Source organism: Sorex araneus, chromosome 11, assembly GCF_027595985.1.
Source record: "Sorex araneus isolate mSorAra2 chromosome 11, mSorAra2.pri, whole genome shotgun sequence".
Taxonomy (NCBI): Eukaryota; Metazoa; Chordata; class Mammalia; order Eulipotyphla; family Soricidae; genus Sorex; species Sorex araneus.
Window position 1 is genome coordinate 43,620 of NC_073312.1, and position 20,016 is coordinate 63,635.

General features: G+C 55.9%; 1 protein-coding gene across 1 annotated transcript; it reads right to left on the bottom strand.

Moving 5' to 3' along the window:
* Positions 1 to 1,168: 1,168 nt before the first annotated feature.
* Positions 1,169 to 6,399, bottom strand: LOC101548761 (acrosin). The gene is made up of 8 exons (XM_055118686.1): positions 6,329 to 6,399; positions 5,281 to 5,487; positions 4,865 to 5,148; positions 2,271 to 2,416; positions 1,541 to 1,877; positions 1,485 to 1,508; positions 1,401 to 1,434; positions 1,169 to 1,319 (listed from the first exon to the last, which is right to left on the bottom strand). Exons 1-8 carry the CDS (start codon positions 6,394 to 6,396, stop codon positions 1,169 to 1,171), a joined length of 1,251 nt encoding a protein of 416 aa, XP_054974661.1. The 5' UTR covers positions 6,397 to 6,399.
* Positions 6,400 to 20,016: the final 13,617 nt, after the last annotated feature.

Here is a 20,016-nt window from a genome sequence, read left to right on the forward strand (position 1 = left end):
TGACACAAAGGTGGGTTTAACATCAACAAATCAACAAAGAAGGGTAAGACCATTTCTTGAGGAGATTAACAAAATCTCATCTAAGGAAATCTCATCTAAGGAGATCCTCTCAAGGGTGTGATTCCAAACAAGGGTGTGTCAGGGTGTGAGCTAGTAATCTACTTAAATAGTTGTAGTAAATCTACTTCTAATATTTCTAGCAATGTCATTCTGTATGAACACAGGAGGAGATATAAAGTTTGGTTCTTCCTGGGGACATCTCACTATACATTCCAGACCACAGTCCTCAAGCCAGGTTAATCTTCCGAACTTCAGCAGGATCCTAATCTCATCGTTACTTTTGAATCAGGACAGCATTGTCCATGAGCATGACCTCAACCTATAGTTGAGTATTGTGGCACTTTGGCCTGGCCTGTCTCGATGCCAGGGTAGCACATAACTCACCACTTTCCCTGGATCCATCCTGTCCCTCGTCGGGATCCTGCTTTTGGAATGCTAGGAACTGAGGGAAACTGAGTAAAGAAAGCAGATGCCCAGGAGTAAATATTATTGGAGTCAATCAACTCCCAAGTTACAAGCACAATATTGTCTTCCTGTGTCCATACAGAAAGGACATTGCTTTAAGGTAAACTATGTTCCCTAAGGCAAGGCTAAAAGGACAAACCCCATGTTATGCTACACAGCTCTATCTCCTGTTTATCTATAGCTTCTGGAAATCCAGCTCTGGAAACCAGCCCATGGGGTTGTCTTAGGAGGACACACTGAAACCCTCCCAAACCCATCCCCCAGGAGCTGCTTCTAGGACCCAGCCCCAAACATGGCATATATGGGATCCTGCCACCAAGTGACAATGGCTATAGCTGGTCCTTTGTTCCTATTTCAAAAGCCATGACAAAAATGGAGACAGTGTGCACAGCGTGCAAAGCAGCCAGTGGAGAGTGGAGGGTGGGGAGACAAGTGGCATTTAGACTCAGGTGTTGAGGGCAGAGTGAGAAAAGACCAGGAAGACAGCACCATCTATGTATGAGATATGTATTTACCCTTGGATTTATATATCTCTAGCTCACCTTCTTCCCCTGTGGGAATGAAGGGCTCACTGGGACTGTGAGGACACAGTGGGGGCAGGCGGAGGTGTTCAATTCCGGAATGGTCTCCACCTGAAGTGGGGTCAGGAGATGGTGGTCATCTCCGGCATGGCCTCTACCTCATAATAGCTCTTGGGGTTAGGAAAGAATTTTCCTTTCAGGACCTCTATGAGCTGCTGGAGTCGTTTGGCGAATGAAAGTTCTTGTTGGGGCCGAGTAGGGGCAGATGGGGTCACAAGGTGGCCTAGAGGTTGCAACTGGATTTGGCCTTTGGGCAAGGCAAAAGGGTACAGAGGGTACTGAGGGTACTGAGATGGAGGTGAAGGTGGGGCTGAGGGTGGGGCTGGGGCTGGGGACTGGGGCAGGGTCGGGAGTGAGGGCAGAACCGGGGGTTGGGGCTGAGCGGTGGGGGGGGAGGTGGAGTCTGATGAATGGATGCTATCAGGAGTGGGGGAGGGGGAGGGGAGGAGGAGGTGGTGGGGGTGGGGGGGGTTTGACAGGAGGTTTGGGCCAGCCATCCTGCTGGCCTTGGTTCCAAGGAGGGCGAGCGCTGGAGGGATTTGAGGGTTGGAGTTGGGAACCTTGAGAAGGAAGGAGAGAGACAGGCAGCTGAGCCATGTGCAAGGCGTTTGTGCCAATCTTGGACGCAATCCAGTTCAGGTAGGGCCAGGTGGACGTGTAGACTCCAGGGCGCAGGGCACGGGCACAACCAATGCCCCAGCTGGTGATCCCCACGACCACAAAGGTGCTCTCCGCATTGTCTTTGCACATGAGGGGCCCGCCGCTGTCCCCCTGCCCGGAAGGATGGAGGAGGTCACTCTCTGCCCAGACCACCCCCACCACCAAGGATCACAGGCTCCGGAAGGACAATACTGTGACCATGTAACAACAGTCACGAGAATTATAATCACGTGATCACTGTGGCAAGGCTTGGGAGGCGTGAGGGGGATATCCCAGAGCCCTTCTCACTGAGGAGGTGAGTCCCATGTGCGCGTGAGTACATGAGTCCAGGGGCTTAAGAGCCCTGCAATCTGGTGGCAGGAGATGTGGGAGATGGGTGGGAGCCCAGAGCTCTAAATGTGGTGGCTGGTTCTTTGTAGAAACAGCCAGAGGGTTCACCTGCCATGGTCCTGGAAGGGACCCAGAGAGGAGCTTAGGCTTGCAGGGTGTGGACAGAGGGGTTACCTGGCAGGTGTCCACCTTGCCTTCAGGGTAGCCTGCACACAGGTTAGTGGAGCGGATGTGTCCGTTATACCATCGGCTGGAGTTGCACTTCGGGAGGCTGATGAGGTTCACGCGTGCCTCCTGCAGCGTCGGTGAGACCTTGTGGTCTGCAGCCAGGCCACTCAGTGGTCAGTGATCACTGGAGGCAACCCTGAGAGCCTGGTGCCCGCCCCCGGCCCTACATGCTGCCAGTGTCCAACATCTCCCTGCCCACTCAAGGGGCATGACCTCCAGGGGCAGACGGTGGTGACAAGGACAGTGGGTAACCCCGCAGCCAGCTCAGGAACTCAGAGTCCTGGACTCAGGCCCCACAGGGCAGATGTGAGGTCTGAGTCTTGGCCATGCCGTGGGCCTCCCCAGGCTCACCTCCAGGCCACGCCTTTCCTTCTCACCCGGCCGGTTCTGTTTCCACCAAGACCATAACCTCTACCCTGCCCAGGATAAGAGGTTCCACTGTCCTCCCCATGTGCCTGAGTCTATGTGGCTAAGAGTCGAAAACTGTGGCCTGCCCACTCTACCCAGGCTGACCTGGGCCACACACTAAGAATTGCTTTACAGAGGTACTGCTTCTTTGGTTTGGTTTGGGGGCCAGATTTGGTGGTGCTCAGGGCGTACTGCCAGCCCTGTGCTCAGGGGAGCCTAAGCGGTACCAGGGATTGAAGCACATGGGTTGACGGTACATGCCAGGCTAGTGCTCTACTCTCTGTATTCTCTCTCTCTGGCTCCTGCCGGCTGCATGCAAAGGTGCAGTCTGGCCAACGTCACATCCAGGTAGTCCCAGAGACCGAGGCTCCCCACAACAGCAGCACCTCCACCCCGAGGTGCCATGTGGCCATGAGAGTATGGTGGGAGTACATCCATGGTCACCCAGCCCAGCCACAGGGCCTCATCACATTTCTAGCCCCAGAAACCACCCTCCTTGGCTCACATGCCCACAGATGCAAGCTCTGTCTCTGCAGAGCCCTGGAGACAGCTGGCATTGAATGAGGACGACACTAAGGAGACCCCTGAAGGCCACGGCAGAGACTCAGACCCCCAAGCTGTGGTGTCAGAACAAAACCAGATATCCTGAAACAGAAAAGTGTTCTCAGTCACAGCATTTTGACTTCAATGTTAAAAAATAAAAATAGGGTCAGAGCGATAGTAAAGAGGATAAGGTGCTGATTTGTGCGCAGTTAGCCTCTGTGTTATCCCCAGTATTCCCCAAGCTACACCAGGAGAGATGCCTGAGCACAGAACCAGGAGTAACCCCTGAGCACTGCCAGGTGTGGCCTAAAAACTAAAAAGTTAAAGCTTAAAATTAAAGATGAGAATTCGGGGGTTAGAGCAATAGCACAGCAGGTAGGGCGTTTGCCTTGCATGCAGCCGACACGGGTTCTATTCCCAGCATCCTATGGTCCCCTGAGCACCACCAGGAGTAACTCCTGAGCATTACCGGGTGTGACCCAAAAAGCAAAAAATAAATAAAAAATAAAGATGAGAATTCAACAAGAGGAGAACTAACCTGGGAACATTTTTGGCTCCCAAAGTAACAGCATTTGAGAATATACAGGAAAAGGAAGGCTTGGGAGAGATTAAAGACTGCAGATATCCCACTGGGTGAGGTTCTAGACAAACTATTGAGAGCAAGGATCAGAAGGTCCTTTCCTAAGGAGCAGGCAGACAGTACCAGAGAAACCAACCTTCAAGCATGGGAAAAAGAACCTCAAGATTGGGACTGGAGGGACAGTACAGCAGGTAAACACTTGCTGAGCACATGGCCATCCTGATTCAACTCCCAACATCCCATACAGCCCGCCAGAAGTGCTCCCTGAGCACCACCAGGTATGGCCCCAAAACAGGACAAAAAAGAACCTCAAGGTTGCTGGGGTTTTTCTCCACCAAAATCTGAGCTTTTCCCCCCACCCCTTGACTGGGTCTGTGACTGGTCCTGAATCAGGAAGAGTGGTCATTCGCTCTCACAGAACAGAAGCTACGGGGATCCTGTCTTCTAGTCTGTCCCTGATGGGACCAGTGAGAACTCTCATGCCCCCAACACCTTGGAGCAGCACATGGATGCCTGGTCACCTGCCCCAGCACCACTTTTTGCCCAATTTTAGCCCCCCAGGAGTCCCCTGCCCTGCCCAGCCCAGGGCTGTGGGAAGTGGAAGAACGGAGTTTGGAGCCGACACTGCAGGGTGGGCAGGAATGCTGGGCCCTGGGTGCTCTGTGCACGCACCCTGTGATGTCTGATGTTTTTGCTCCAGGAGGGGATTCAGGGAAATTCCTAAGATGAAAGCCCAAGGTGTGTGCAGCCCCCATGGAGGCAGTGTTCCAAAGGTATCCAACCTACTGCTGCTTCTCAGAAACAAAGCCACTCAGCACCCCAAGACAATGGGGGGAGGTCACACAAGTGTCCAGACAGTGGCCACACAAGGGTTCAGCTGCTCCAGCTGGGAAGGGGACAGAGATGCCTCAGGCTGTCATCTGAACACAGGCTTAGCCCTTCCTCGACAAGCTGCCTCTTCTCTCCCAAGACCACCCACGAAATGGCTGCCCAGCCCTCCAGTTCTCACCATCCTCATTTAAGAAGCCCCATCCAATCACCCAGCACGTCTGGGGCAGACAGGGAGGACCGGCTTTGAACTGGGGCAGGCAGCCAGTCCCGATGTAGTGGTCACACTGGACTGGAGGTGTGATCTTCAGGAGGGCAATGTCATTGATCTCCAGCGACGGCACATACTTCTCATGGATGATGATCTTCTCCACATAACGCTCCTGCTGAGGCGGTTTCACGGGCTTGTTGTTCCCAAACACAACCTCCCTGGCTCCAAAAATCAGCCTCCAATCATATACGTTCCTGTGGGCACAAGGGTGGGCTGTCCGTTCTCTAGACAGGCTTGGCCTGATGGAAACCCTGGCACAGCCTCTTCTGCCCTCCCATGGCCTGGAGGTGCACAGGAGCCCCCACAAGAGCCTCTCAGGGACCTACTTTTTCTCCCTGAAGCAGTGTGCAGCCGTCAGCAGCCAGTGAGAATTGATCAGCGTTCCCCCGCAGGCATGGTATCTCCGATTGGTGTGGTACGTGTAGACCTGGAGGCTGACAATCCAAGGCCAGGCCCCCAAGGCTGCATTCTGCCCTCCTACAATCCGAGCCCCCATTTGCTGGTTCTGCTTGAACCTAAACCCGCAGGGGCCACTGCAGAGAAATGTTATGCAATTCAAGACAAGAATAGGCATGGCAAAGGCTGAGGAGGGCTCAACACATTGGGGGGGAATGGATCTGAGGGTGGCAAAGTCTGACATCTTTGTCAATGGGTGGAGTCACAGAGCAGAGATGTCGGAGCAGACTGAAAGGTACTAGAACATGCAGATCCTGGGTCCAAGGGGAGAGGGAAGGGTGTGACCCAAGATCTGCGGGACCAGCCTTGGGTGGGAGCATAAGGGAAGAACCAGGAACCATGGGGGCCATGAGGTGACAGGGAGAGATGCAGCATGTGGAAAGAGCCAAACAGGGATGGAGGGCCATAGGGTGATGGGGGGAGGTTTGGGAGACACACCATGATGGGGAGAACTAGACCACAGGGTGACAAAGGACTGAGCCCCTGGCCGGAGGTCACAGCTGAGGAGTGGTTGGCACCACATGGCCCCTCAGGGGCTAAGGAAATTCTGGGGTAGGGGGCATGGCAGGACCCTGGGCCTGGGGCCAGGCAGTGAATTGGCATGTCCCTGCATGAGTGTCCTGAGAATAGCTTCAGAGCATTGAGGTGGTCAGTGGCCAGACTTGGGCCTTGCGTTCTCTCTGTTGCAGGGCCGGGAGGAAGGGGTGGGAGCTGAGAGTCTGTCTCAAGTGGATGCAGTGGTAGTTGAATCCCGGGATCTCCTGCTCATCTCAATCCCTAGGAGCGGGAAGGCTCTGGCTTGGGGGTGTAGCTCCGAGGCCTAGTGAGGTCTCCTTGCTAGCCCTGGCACAGGGCATTTATGTGGGGCTGCATGTCCAGGTGCCACCCCCCTTGCTTCAAGGTGCCCCAGACACTTACTCACACGTGCTGTTCTCTTTGGCGACCACAGACACTGCCAGGAATAGCAGAGCGGCAGTTGGCAGCATCTCCACCAGCCTCCTGCCTGGTGTGGTCTGGAATCTCCATGACCTCACAAAGCTCCGAGGCCTCCTGACCAATCAGCAGGTAGCACCCCAGGGCCAGACAGGGGCTTAACTGGTTCATACTGCAGTAACATCCTCCCACTAACTTCTATTTCTTTTTTTTTTCTTTTTTTGGCTTTTTGGGTCACTTCCAGCAGTGCTCAGGGGTTCCTCCTGGCTCGGCACTAAGGAATTACTCCTGGCAGTGCTTGGGGAACCATACGGCATGCTGGGGATCGAACCCTGATGGACTACTGTGTTCGGGGCAAACACCCTCCCCGCTGTACTATCATGTCACCTCCAACTAATATTCTTATTCTCAGGGTTTGAGGCCAGTTTGGGCACTCTAGGTACTAGAGCTCGGGGCCAGAGAGCCTCAGGCATCGGTGGGATTCCTTCAGAGGGCTGCTGCGGCCCATGGAGACACTCCCCTACCCCACCTCTGGTGTGGTGATGGGGTGAGACCAGAGAGCACACACAGGGTACTGCCATCAGGGCCACTGTGCAGGCACATGGGGTGTATCAGGGCTCAAATTCACCATTGCAAGGCAAGTGCTCAGCCGCTGAGCTGTTGGACCTCAGAGAGCCCGACTGAGAGTCCCTGACTCATAACACAACCCCCAACCCACTCTTCTGGTGGCCTTGACTGTCTCTGGCCATTTCTGGGTGCTGGCACCCTCTCCTGCAGACCTCCCAGTGACAGGCACTATCCCTAAGGTATCAGAGTCCCCGTCACAGGAAGGCCCACTCAGCAGGTGATACTGAGGCAGAATCTCCCACAGCAGAATGTGGCCACCCTCCTGTGTCCCTCCCTGGGAAAGCCAGCCCAAAGCTGGCTAGATCTTCTTCATCTCTGCACAGGCCTGCTCACCCCACCCGGGGAGCAAGAGACTACAGTAGGACGATCCTGATTCTGCCTTCTGAGCACCTCATCCTCTGAATGTCACCCTTTGTCCTGGTGGACACAGTGAGTCCTCCCTGAGCTTGGTCCAGGACGCGCTGCAGCCCCAGTGAGGCATGTCCTCGGAGGCCTCTGAGCTACATTCCCAAGCCAGAGGAGTGAGGAGTGTCCATGGTCATCTCAGAACTGGTCTACCTCCACCACCAGAGGGCGCCGGTCAGAGCCTGAGGGGTTGCGTCTGTGCCCTGAGCCAGGGAGGGAGGTTGCCACAGGGGAGTGCTGGCTGGCATGTCCCTCCTGGTCAGTCTGCTCCTTTTGGGGGGATGGGGAAACAGTATGTCCCTCCCGCATCAGGACGAGCCTGGAGCTAGAAGGAGATCATCCCTTGCTGGACATAGGTGAAAGATGCCCATGCTCAGGTAAGGCCTGAGCATGCCCAGAGAGGAGAGGGTCATCCCTGAGGCAGTGCTGTTGAGGCCTGAGTAGCAGGTGGACTTGCTCCATCCCTCAGTTTCTGGAAGCTTCTCCCTGGTGGGCTTGTCCAGGCTCTCCCCAGCTCTAGCCCTAGTGACTGTCAGATGACCTCGCCTAAGCACTGCAAATGGTGGTGACTATAACACACCTCCTTCAAGAGTCCACCCTGATAAAGGAACTAAAACATGCTTTGGAAACACTGTCTGAGGAACGGCAACAAGAACTCAAGGCGAAGCAGAAAAGCCTGCTTGGTTTAAAGATTAGCAGGAGTTCAGGAGATAATAGCACTGTAGTCCCATTGTTCATTGATTTGTTCGAGCGGGCACCAGTAACATCTCTATTGTGAGACTTGTTACTGTTTTTGGCATAGCAAGTACACCATGGGTAGCTTGCCAGGTTCTGCCTTGCAGGTGGGATACTCTCGGTAGCTTGCTGGGCTCTCCGAGAGGGACGGAGGAATCGAACCTGGGTCGGCCGCATGCAAGGCAAACACTCTACCCGCTGTGCTCTCGCTCCAGCCCCCAGGAGATAGTTTAGGACCTTACACATTGCACCCCCAGGGCTTGAATCCATGACTGCACTGGGTACCCAGAGTACCAGCAGGGGTCACTGCTGCTGCTCATTGGCCCAGCCTCCCCCCACCCAACCAATACTAATTGGTTGGAGTTTTTTAAGAGAATTTTGCTGGAAATGCTAACCTGTGTGAGTATTTAGACATAAGCTGGAAAAGTTACAGAAAGAAAAATAGTAGCTCATTTTTAAAAGCCATTCGGGGGAAAAAACGCAACAGCCAAGTATAAAAACAGAGTCTGGACTCTGTGAGTATTGCAGCACTCACTTCTGGTTCTAGAAGAGCCGCCTGGGCCAGTGAGACAGGCATCGGAGGAGGTGCTAGCCTCAAAGCTGACCCACGTTCCACCCCTGACACCACATGTGTTCACCTGAGCACTGCCAGGAGTGATCCCTGAGCACCACCAGGAGTGGCCCCCAACAGCAACAAAAGGCTGGGGCACAGAGCCCTGGTTTCTTGTGTGACTTATTCTGTGGTTCATTCTGTGGTGATCCCTAAGGGAGGCAGGGTCCACTCCCTGCTGCTCCAGGAGTCAGGATTCTGGAGCCAGAAGGTAGGCTCCCAGTGGCCACTGAGGCACCACTCAGTCAAGACTGGTCATCTCCAACAGAGGGGGGTCTCCCTCTGTTCCCCCACCTCCAAAGGCCCTGCTCTTGCTCGTTTGAGGAATCAGACACACATCAAAGCAATTCAACTTGAACCCCATTTTTTTCTCACCCTTATCCCTAAGCCCCTGGTCCCCTGGCCTTCTCTGGTTACTCCTGCATCCAGCTGTAGCCGCAACCACACTCATGCACTGTCCATGGGACATTGGGAGATGCAGGAGTATGGGATGATGGCTCATCTCTGTTCCAGGCTCCGGAGATGGTATGTGAGGCCACAAGGGGCTTCGGGGGTGAGGGTCCCCCGTGTCGAAGAGGAAGTCTCAGCCCCAAGCTTCTCTGACACAGGCAGAGCCGCCTGAGGGTCTCTGAGCAATAGGACGTGAATCTGTGGGATGCCACTCTCATGGCCGCCTGGATCCCACCCCTGCATCTTCCTTGAAGCCCTCCCAGGACTCCACAGATGCCCACTTAGCCCCCAGTGCTCTGACCCTGCCACGTTTGGCCTCCCCAGGTGCCCTCTGAAAATGATACTGCTGATTTGATAGTGCAACCTGGGAGCAGACTAGTTTCCTCTCCAGGCCCCACTGCAAGCAGCCCCTCCCCAGCCCAAAGCCTGGCCCCCTGTGACACTGCGGGGCACGAGGACACCCTCCCCATCTGCCCCCAGACTTCACACCAACTGACCCACTCCCATAGTGACTCCAGCTTCAAGCTGCCCAGCTTCCTGTGCCCTTCCATGACCACTGTCCCCCACTCACCCATCTGGACTTGCCCTGTCACTGCCCAGTGACAAGAGCAGAGAATGGACATGGGCCTCAGCCAGCAAGGCTGGACAGACATGGGCCTGAGGACCACCCAAGCCCTTCCCAAGAGTTACCCCATGCCCCACCTGGAAGGTCCAGAGAGAAGAGGAGCCAGGGCCCAGGGGAGTCAGGACAGAGCACAGGGGTGGCAGAGGCATGTCCATGTGCTGACACCCAGCTGTGAGCCTCTGTCGGGGCAGCAGAACGTGCACGGCTTCATTTCTTATAAATTTATTACATAATAATATTATAATTATCAATAATAATAATAGTATAAGAAACATAGATCTCTGTGGGGTGTATCACAATGGCAGGGTCAGGATGCCTTGGGACTGGAGAGGGGAAAACTCCCCATGGACTCCATACAAAAGGAGGGGAAAAGCGGGACTGACTGTGTGAAGTTAAAAACCCAAATGGAACAGAACCAAACCCAACAGGTGACTGAGACTGTATGGCAGCCTGTCGTAAGCCACATGTGGGACCTGCTCTGTCAGGGACTCTGCCCAGAGGAGAGGGCCCATGGGCCGGCAGGGCGGCTAGGGGGCACAGACCGGCGTGCCAAGCCCCTGGGCTATGAAAACTTCTGTTTTCAGGTTTTTGTTTTAATTAAAAAAAGCTAGAAATAGAAACAGAAACTTGAGTGACGTGGATGGAGCTTGGTCCGGACTCCAAACCCCAGGTTTAAAAACATCCCAGCCCCACTCAGACACTGCTGAGCGTGAGGAGTCACAGTAAGGGGGCTGAGGGGCCTCAGGGGTCTTGGACTCTCCAAAGGGCTTGTGGTAAGCTTGACTTAGGGGTCCTCGATGACACCCTCAGGAGCCCAAGGGGTGTCACTGCCTCCAGGGCCTGGGGGCTCTCCCAAGAAACTCCCCTGAGGAGGCCACTCCAGATGGGCAACAGCCAGGCCCCAGAGTGCAGGACGGCCCCTGACTCTTTGGAGTGGATATGTGGCACTGTCTCAGGTGCACACCCATGCACTCACCCCCAGCAGGCCTGGGGGCCGCTCTCTGCACAGGCACAAGCAGACACCTGGCTTCACACAGATGTGTGCACATACAGACACACACACAGGCTCCCGGGGCACCAGGCTTCACTCATGTGTGCACACATAGGCTCTGGGTGCACCAGGCCTCACAGTCATGGGTGCACACACACGTGGGCTCCCAGGGCACCAGATTCACACTTACATGTGCACACACAGGCTTCCGGAGCACCAAGTCTCACACTCACGTGTGCACACACAGGCTCACAGGGCACTAGACTTTACTCACGTGTGCACACAGGGGATCCCGGGGCACCAGATCTCACACATGTGCACACACAGGGTCCCAGGACACCAGGTTTCACTCAAGTGTGCACACACGGGTTCCCGGGGCACCAGATTCACACTCATGTGTGCACACTCGGGCCAGAATCCCCAGGCTCCAGGCCCGGGCAGGGACGCTTCTCTGCTGCTGTTGCTCCTTGTATGGGGAGGGCCCTGGGGGTGGGGGGCAATGGCTGGTGCAGGTGTAGGGCCCTGCTTCCCTGACAAGGGTCTCCCAGCAACCTGCCCTTGCTAGTGTCCAGTAGGACACGGCCATTCCTCCTCCACGCAGCACCTGAGGAGTCTGAGGGGCACAGGATAGCTCAGCGCGAGGAGGGGGCCGAGCTGGGGCCCCAGGGCGGGGTACCGGGACCCTGGCCAACCCCAGACCAGCTGGAGTGTCCCTGCCCCATGTGGGGTGGCAGTGGCAGTGAGGGGCCAGAGATGGAAGACTGGGCAGCCGCAGCGGAAACCAAAGGGTGCCGGAGAGGAGGGAAAAGGAAGCTATTAAGGACAGAGATATTTGTTCCTTTTCTTGTTCCAAATTTAGAGTGGATTAAAATATGCAAAACAGGGGGCTCCTTGGCCCCCAACCAAGAACCCTAGTGTCTCCCCCCTCCCCCCCTGAGTCAACAAGGTGTGTCCTGACCTCTCATGCTGGACTAGATCCCCCCTCTGGGAGAGTGGCCACCAGGAGCTGTGTGGGAGGTGGTCAGGCCAGAACACCCCAGCCCACCCGCTCTGCTCCGCCTCCTGCCCGCGCCCTTCCTGACCGTGTGCTGGGGGCTCTGGCCAGCCAGGGAAGGCGCTAAGCAATGTACAGGGCAAGTCTCCAAGCTAAGGCAAAGGATGGTTCATGCAACATTGCTGGCCCGGGGCGGGCCGAGCCGGCAGCCCGGGGTCGGGGGCCCTGCATGCAGGGTGCGGAAGGGGCGTCAGCTGCCATACAGCTGCCGCAGCGCGTGCTCAGTGTTCATGCGGTGGCCACGCGTGTGACGCCCACCTCCATGAAGTCGTCCTTGGTGAGCGCGTGCAGGTGTGCGCCCTCGATCTCGTGGTTCTCGAAGCAGTCGCGGTGCTCACCCAGGTGGATGCTCTCCAGCCAGTCGCCCACGTCGAACTTGCTCCAGAGCTGTAGTGGCTACTGCTGGAAGGGGCGCTGCGGGCCGGGGGCGCCCGGACCCGGGGTGGGCGAGGGCAGCGGCTACAGGGAGGGCGAGCGGCTGCGTGCGCTGATGCTGCGCACCACGAAGAACACCTCCTTGGGCTCGTGCGGGATGGAGAGGCTGGACGACCTGAGGATGGTGGGAGGAGTGAGGCCAAAGGGCCGTCCCACGCCCCCCTTGCCCGCCCCCAGCCCCTCCACCCACTCCAAGGACGCGGGCTTCACCGGGCTCGGGGCGCACCGCGCCATGGGGTAACAGCCGCTCAGCTGCACCGGGTAGGAGGCCCCGCCCGGGGCCCCTGGGCTGCGCTGCTGCGCTGAGATGGTGCTCAGCTCACTGAGGCTGCTGAAGAGTCTGCGGAGGGAGAGGGGTCAAGGCCAGGTGAGGGGCACCAAGAGAGGCGGGCACGGAAGGGGGTGGGAGACAGGGGCCGGCCACTACAAGACCTGGCCCCTAAATAGGGTGCCAAAGCTCAGAGCCAGGGGAGCCCTAGGCTGATGGAGTGTGGGCAATATGCTTGTGGCCCTCTAAACATAAAAGAGCCTCTCCCTGGGCAGAGGGCAGTCCCTGCACTGCTCACCCCAAACCTCACCTCAACCTCGGAGTGTGGGGAGCCGTGGACGAGAAGTCTTAGGCCCCTCTCCCCCACAGCTTGTGATCTCTGCATGACCTCCGCCTGCCTCAATAGAGGGACTGAAAACAGACGTTCACGAGCCCCCGCTAACAGGATATTGAGCCACAATGAAAACAGTTAGGGCTGACAGCTCTGTTCCTGCTCTCACTCTGATCAATACAATTGTCAAGGATGTGTAAGTTAATGATTACACGCACAAGCCCCCTATCTTCACTGCCCATCTGCTGTGTACGTTGTGTACGTGACCTACGAGTTTCTCAATGCCCACTCCCCCTACAAAGTATATAAGCATCAACTCTGCCTTGAATAAACGCTCTAGACCCTCACGAGTCTTGAGTCATTCCCTAACCCTTTCACCTTTACAGGTCCCTCAGGAGAGACTTTCACCCGTCCCAGTCGAGCTCTCCCGGAGACGGGCTACAGTAGCTGCTGGCCAGCTTCTCACCTGTCCTCCACAGAAGACAGAGCACGACATCGGAGCTATATTAATGGGGGGTTACTGGGCAGTTTCAATCCCAGGGGCCTGCCTGAGGCAGCATTAAAACCCCCTCCAAGGTTACCTGAGTTGTGCTGGGGTAATAATAATTTCTGAGGTGTGCCTGGAGCAGTAGTAAGACCAGAGAGTGGCCTGGGCAGTAATACCCTTGGGGTGTGCCTGGGGTAGCATTAATTTCTGAGGTGTGCTGGGGCAGCATTAACCCCAGAAGGTTGTCTAGGGAAGTACTAACCCCAAGGATTGCCTGGGCAGTATTGACCTCAGGTTATGCCTGGGGCAGTATCACCCCAAGGTATGCCTGGGGCAGCATTAACTCCAGGGTATGCTTGAGCAGTATTACCCCCAAGGTATGCCTGGGGGAGTATTATCCACAGGATGAACCTGGGGTAATATTTCTCCCACATGGATGCCTGGGGCAGCACTTACCCCAAACTATGCTGGGCGATATCACCCGAGTATATGCTGGGGGCAATACTATCCCTGAGGATCGCCTGGGGCCATCCATGCCTAGTGGGAGGACCCCTGAGGCGACCCGGCAGCTGAGTCGTGGTGAAGGCTGGCGGCAGCAGGACATGATGGGACTGGTGACATGGAGACAGACATGGCAGCATCTGCGCCGGTGTGGAGCAGCGGCACATGCAGGACAGATACGAGGCGAAGACCCTCAGCTGCTGCACAGGTGTTCCCAACATGCGGCACCCTGGGAGCAAGCCCAGCGTCCTAGACACATGCAAAGCCACACGTATGCGGATGGCACCTCCCTTCCTGACATCACCTGATGGGTCCCAGGCCTCCGGGACAGCCGTCCCATTCTCGTGGGTCCCTCCCTGCTTCCTCCCCGTTCTCCAGTCAGGGGATGCCTGGGGGTGGGGGGCCCTACGTGGCCCTGAAGTCTCCCAAAGCCACGCAGCGCAGAGACCCAGTGGCCAGCACAGTGCATGGACGGTGAGAGGCATGGGATGGGCATGCTCACTTACAAGGCCGCCGCTCGGGACCACCGCGCAGCTTCACAGAGCAGCCACATGCAGATGGGCAGGAGAGAGCAATAAGAGAGTGTTAGCCTTGTGCAGGGGCACCCCCCCAGCCACCGCCGCGGTGTGGCTGAAACCCTGCCATGGAGGAACTTCCGAACTCAGGAGCAGCAGGCCAGGGCCCACGGCATGACCTTCACTCTGGGTTTTGGAGTGCACTCCATCAGTGGCCATAGCACCTGAGTACCCTGCACCCTGCCCACGGTACCCGAGTATCCCACACTGCCCACTGTAGCTGCAGCCCCAAGTATCCTGCTCTCTGCCAGTAAGGCTTGGCCCACCTCCAATACACAGCCTGTCTGTGCCTGCTGGAAGCCACACGGCACAGGGTCCCCACAACCCTTTAGCCCCTAAAGCGTCCCCTCCTATATTTGGTCCCCTGAGAGCCACCTCTGCTCTTCCCGCTGACCTCTTCATCCCTGGCCACAGAGGCTCCCAGAGCCTCTGAGCGGAAGTCACCTTCTCAACGTGCATCCGCAGAGCAGAGCCAAGCCATGGTCCAGGCTGTACAGCTGCACCCTCTGCTTGTCTGACGGGGAGGAGGCATGGACCCTGGGTGGGCTCAGAGGATACCCTCCCTACACCCACCCTGGCCTCCGAGGGTGTAGGGGAAATGGGGAGCAGGAGGGAGGGCAGTACACTGGTGGGGGGATGCTGGGGGACATGCTGGGGGCTGGGCTCAGGACGGCCCCTCCAGAGCCCACATTGGAACCCCCTGAGGGCTCAGCACCAATGGGTCAGGCCAGGCAGGCCCATGCCATGGCTGCAGAGACACCTGGGGGACTGGGGTGCAGGGCTGGTGCAGGGAGGGGTGGGCAGTGAGAGCGGACAGGCTGGGAGTGGGTAACCGAAGGCCCCCAGCTGGGGTGGCAGGACGTCTGAGAGAGATGGGAAGGGAGGGGCAGCTAGGCCCTCATGACATCAGGACATGGCCACACTGTCCCCAGAGCAGGCAGCAGTGCAGAGTCCCTGCATACACCCATGTCCACCCCAGCACCGGCCAGCCACACCCCACCACCACCACCGGCCACTCCTGACACACGGGCCTCACCCAGCACTGACACCCCCCCCACACACACTCAGCCCGCTTCCTCCTGGGGCTCTACCCTTCCTGCAAGCACAGCCCCTGCTGAGCAGCTGCCTGTTCCCACTGAGGCGGCCCCTTCCTCCGTTCCCGCCCAGGCATGCTCTGCCCCCTCTTCATGACACCTGAGTTCTTCCAGACTCCCGAACATGCTCTGCCCCTCCTGGGGTCCTCACACCCACTGCCTGAGTGCCTGCCCACCTTCTCAGCCAACTAGGAGCTGGCATTCAGGTCCCCAACCCACTCAAGCCCTTGCGCCCCTCGCATCTCACACAGCAACGTCCTCCTGACTGGGGGGATGTCTGCAAACCAGGGCCAGGCACTCCCTTCTGCTGACAGCGTGCGCTGCCCATGAGGGCCACATGGGGACCTGGGCTGGGCCTTCCGCTACCACACACACAGGACGGGGTAAGTGAGGTGGGGATCAACACAACCTGGGGGCTGCCTAGGGAAAATGACCCTCTGGGCCTCACCCCTGCTGTGAGGGCAGAGGCACCTCTGTTCCCGATGCTTCTTGGACCCAGCTCACTGCCCCACCTTTGGCACCCTCCTGCTTCCCCACATCACGGCCCCCAGCATGTGTCCCCACTCATGTGACCTGCACCAGGGCCCCACCACGCAGCTCCCCTGTGTCTCCCCAGGCTGAGAACAAGTCCTGCCCCTGTAAGCTTTGTCCAGAGAATTAAGCCAAGGGGATGTTTCTCCAGCATCAGAGAGATACCATGGCTTCTGCAGCTCCTGTCAGTAGCCAAGACCTGCAGATATGCGAGCTCAGACCCAGAGATACTGTAGGGGAGGACCCACCACCCCAAGAATCCACACCCCAACTTCCTTCACAGCCAGTGAGACCCCGAAGGGACAGAGCGCAGCAAGGGCTCATCCACACAGGAGCATCATGGCCAACGTGGGCAAGGCTGACTGGATCTGGAATGGAGGCAAACCTCCATTCTTCAGGCCCTCTAGTAGTATGCTCTTGGGAGAGTCACTGAGCTGTGCTCAGGACATCATCCTGCCTCTGAGGTCAGCAATCCACGTTTGGGGTGGACTCAGGGAAACTTATGTGTCCCTGGGGTTGGTGTCACATCAGCTGCATGCAGGGAAGCACCTTACCTGCCGCAGCATCTCTGCACTCTCTATATTCAGGTTTCCTTAGATTTAGAAAACCATTAAGGAAAAAATTTCATAAAGTATTAAGTAAGCAGAATGGCCTTGACAAGTTTCTTTAATAAGGGTGGATAGAGACACTTTACATGGACTTTACTGTGCATAGAAAGACATTTGCTGTTTTTTGAGATGATCCAGAGGCCCCTGAATCAGATGTTTTACAAATGGTGGGAACATGAGAGATTCACCAACATCCACCCCCATCTTAGTAGGAAATTCCACGTAACTGTGATTACTAGTAATAAAGGGTAAACCTGGGTTCCAGTGACCTCAATTCAGCAGTAGTGAGGGGAGAAAAAGAAAGGTCAGACTTTTGCTTGGAAGCAGTAAAGTTCCAGCAATCTAATACTCACCAGAATGGAAAACACCATTGTGATCTGTCAAAAATGCCAAACAAGGACACAAAATTACAAGTATGGTTTACTGACTGTTAGCTTCACGTATGTGTCCATTCTGGGGTTGGTCCACGTGCCCCGTTTTATATGCTTAGTTATATATTTTCGTTTGGTGGCACACCTGGTAATTCTTAAGGGTCACTCAAGGTGGTGCTCGGACCCCATTTGGGATACCAGGAATGGAATTCACGTTGACCAAGTTCACAGCAGGTGGCAGTGCACTGTACTCTCTCTCTGTGTTTATAATTTTGTTCTGGAACTGCCTCCTGGTGCCAGAGTCCAGCTCCGGCATGAAGACCACCGACTCAGAGATGATGCATTGACCAGCAGCTATCGAGGCTGAAGGCCCCGTTTATTCTCAAGCAAGCAGTTTTGTATTATTTACATACCTTGGCCCAGGCACGTAGCCAAGTCAAAAGATGTTATCATGAGTTAGACATATTTTGTGTTTGTCTCAAGATGTTCTCATTAAAAATACCAAGTCAAATTATTCCCAAGGTTACTTAGAGCACGAGAAGTATGTACGTGCAGGATGTGTCCTGCTTATCTTGCTGGTAGGTTTTACCTTCAAGGCCCCTCTTTCAAGAGGCCCTCTGCACAGGACTCTCCCAAGCCCCCAGTGCAGGTCATACAAAGTTCATTGTCCCACGCTGGTCTCTAGTCTCTAGTCTATGTGCTCCAAGCAATCCCACTACATCCTGGGTTTTCCTTATAGAAAAAAATCTACTACTTGTGTGTTATCAAGGGGTAGAATGTTGACTGGACAGTGCTCTCTGATGTCTTACCAGCCCTTGCTCCTGTTCCAGTGTCTCTCCAGGTCTCTGGGCTGCTGCGTGGCCAGTTCCTCTCTGCATCTTCAGGACTGACTTGGAGGTCACTGCTTTCACCCCACCTTGATTGATGACTTCCCCAGAAACTCATTGCCCCATGCCCCACATGCTTCCTATCTTCCTGTTTTCCTTTAAAGAGCCCCCTTTGCATTTCTCCTGATGGACTGTGTGAGAGCATTGGTTCATTGTTTGCCCAGCACAAGACCAGAGGATACTCCTTAATCCCCACTATCCCCCAGTGTGTGACAGGCCACTCCAGCAGCTCCCTCTCCACCCCTTTACGCAAGCCCACCCCTTCGAGCCACAGATTCAGCTGGGTGGGGATAATGGTTTTCTGCACATCTGAAGTCTGGACCTTTAAGGCTGCTTGCTGAAATGGAAGTGACATCACAGTGGGGCCTTCCTGGTGATTCTATTCCTGGAAACGGGTGAGAGTCATTGTTCACTTGGGTAAAGGACAAAGTGGGGCCCCTGCGAGCACGTGGGGATCTGAAGTCGATTTTGTGGCAGGACGGGAGCAGGCTCCCATGAGTGCTCGGTGCCTCCCCATCTCCATACTGAGCTGGTCACCACCAGCTTGGGGGGCACTTTTGCACTTGTTTTTCACTTGTTCCCTGATATCCAGGCGGTTCCTGAGGTGCAACGGAGCTTTGGGGGGTGCAGGGGTCGAGGGTGTGAGTGTGTGATCTTGAGGGGCTCCTGCAGCCACAATCGCCTCCAGCTGTGAGATGGGGCAATGGCAGGTGGGTGCAGGGCTCAGAGCGGGGGCTGTGGGCCTGGGGCTTAGGGACCTGCCGTGGGCAGGAGCTTGGCCATCTGACCCCCCAGCTGACCGTGTTGGAGCCTTGGCCCCAGTCTCGCTGCTGTAGAATCTCCAGATTCACTTTGAGGGGTAGAGTCGAATCACACTCAATGGCAAGAGATCCTGTTCCTGTCCTACTTTTTCTTGGCTGCCCTGGTGGGATGGGGCATCCCGAGCAGTGGATCTGTAGGTGACTGGGGTTTGCCAATGACAGTTTTCTTTTTGGGCCATTTTTGGTGTGGGCTATTTTTGGGTGGCTATTATGCCATGGGATACCCCGAGGGCTTACTCCGGCCCCCGACTCAGATATTATTCCTGGAGTGCTCTGGGGGCTGTGGGGATGCAGAGGATTGTCTGGTGTCAGCAAGGAAAGTATCGTAACAGCTTTACTGTCTGTTGGAACAGGAATTTCTGCATTGTAACATCAAGTTGCAAGCTCTGCTGAGACCCCTGGCTATGAGGTGAGTACTGCAGGTAAAGGGTATGTGTGTATGTGTAGAAAGTATAGCACGTAAAGGGTGTGTGTGTGTGAGAGAGAGAGAGAGAGAGAGAGAGAGAGAGAGAGAGAGAGAAAGAGGGAGAGAGAGAGAGCGTGTGTAGAAAGTTGTTTTTCAGAGGAGAGGGAGTGAGGGATTCCCCTCACCCCCTACCCTTATAGAGCCACATTTCAGGCTTTTGTTGCAGGGGGTACAGTCCTGATGTTGGTTGTCGCTGATGTGCAGGAGCTCCTGTCCTTGGAATCTGCCCCTGGCTGCGCCTTTGAGAAACTTTTGTGGGTCCCAGGGAGGAGTCCCCAGGCCAGGGCAGGGCTGAGTTTTCTGTCTTGTAGCCAAGCCCAGAGCTTGTGTTGCGAAAGGCAGCACAGATGCCAACCCATTTTGCTTGTACTGGGGAGACAGAAGCATCAGGCAGTGTCCCCTGGCAGGTCTGTGAGCTGGTGCCTGAGGGTGTGTCTGGGTGATGACATGCCATCAGACACACCGTCCCCAGGTAGGAGGAGAGTGACAGGATGAGGCGAGGCAGTGACAGGAGGCTTCCTGGGCTGAATGTCTCTAAGATGTTTCAGGAAGGACCCTGCCATATGACTCCTTGTCGGAGGGCCCGGCTCTTTTCTGTATGAACCCACATTTGAGTCAGTTGTATTTGGCTTTTGCACCACACCCAGTGTAAAGGGTACTCATACCTCAGTGCTTAAGGATCAGTTCTGACACGTCTCAGGGACCATAGAGGGTGCTGGGGGGTCAAAGGCTGGCTTCGGAGTATTTTGTTTTCTTTGGAGGGCTACAACCAGTGACTCTGGGAATACTCTTGGCTCTGCA

Bases quoted from the DNA above. Each gene is read 5' to 3' on its own strand.
- LOC101548761 (XM_055118686.1), bottom strand. From the start codon at position 6,396: ATGCTGCCAACTGCCGCTCTGCTATTCCTGGCAGTGTCTGTGGTCGCC. The intron at 1,509-1,540 runs TCCCCCACTCCT...CCATTCATCAGA, and splicing joins ACCTCCTCCTCCCCTCCCCC to CTCCACCTCCCCCCCCACCG. The intron at 1,320-1,400 runs ATCTCAGTACCC...AGGCCACCTTGT, and splicing joins TCAGCCCCACCTTCACCTCC to GACCCCATCTGCCCCTACTC.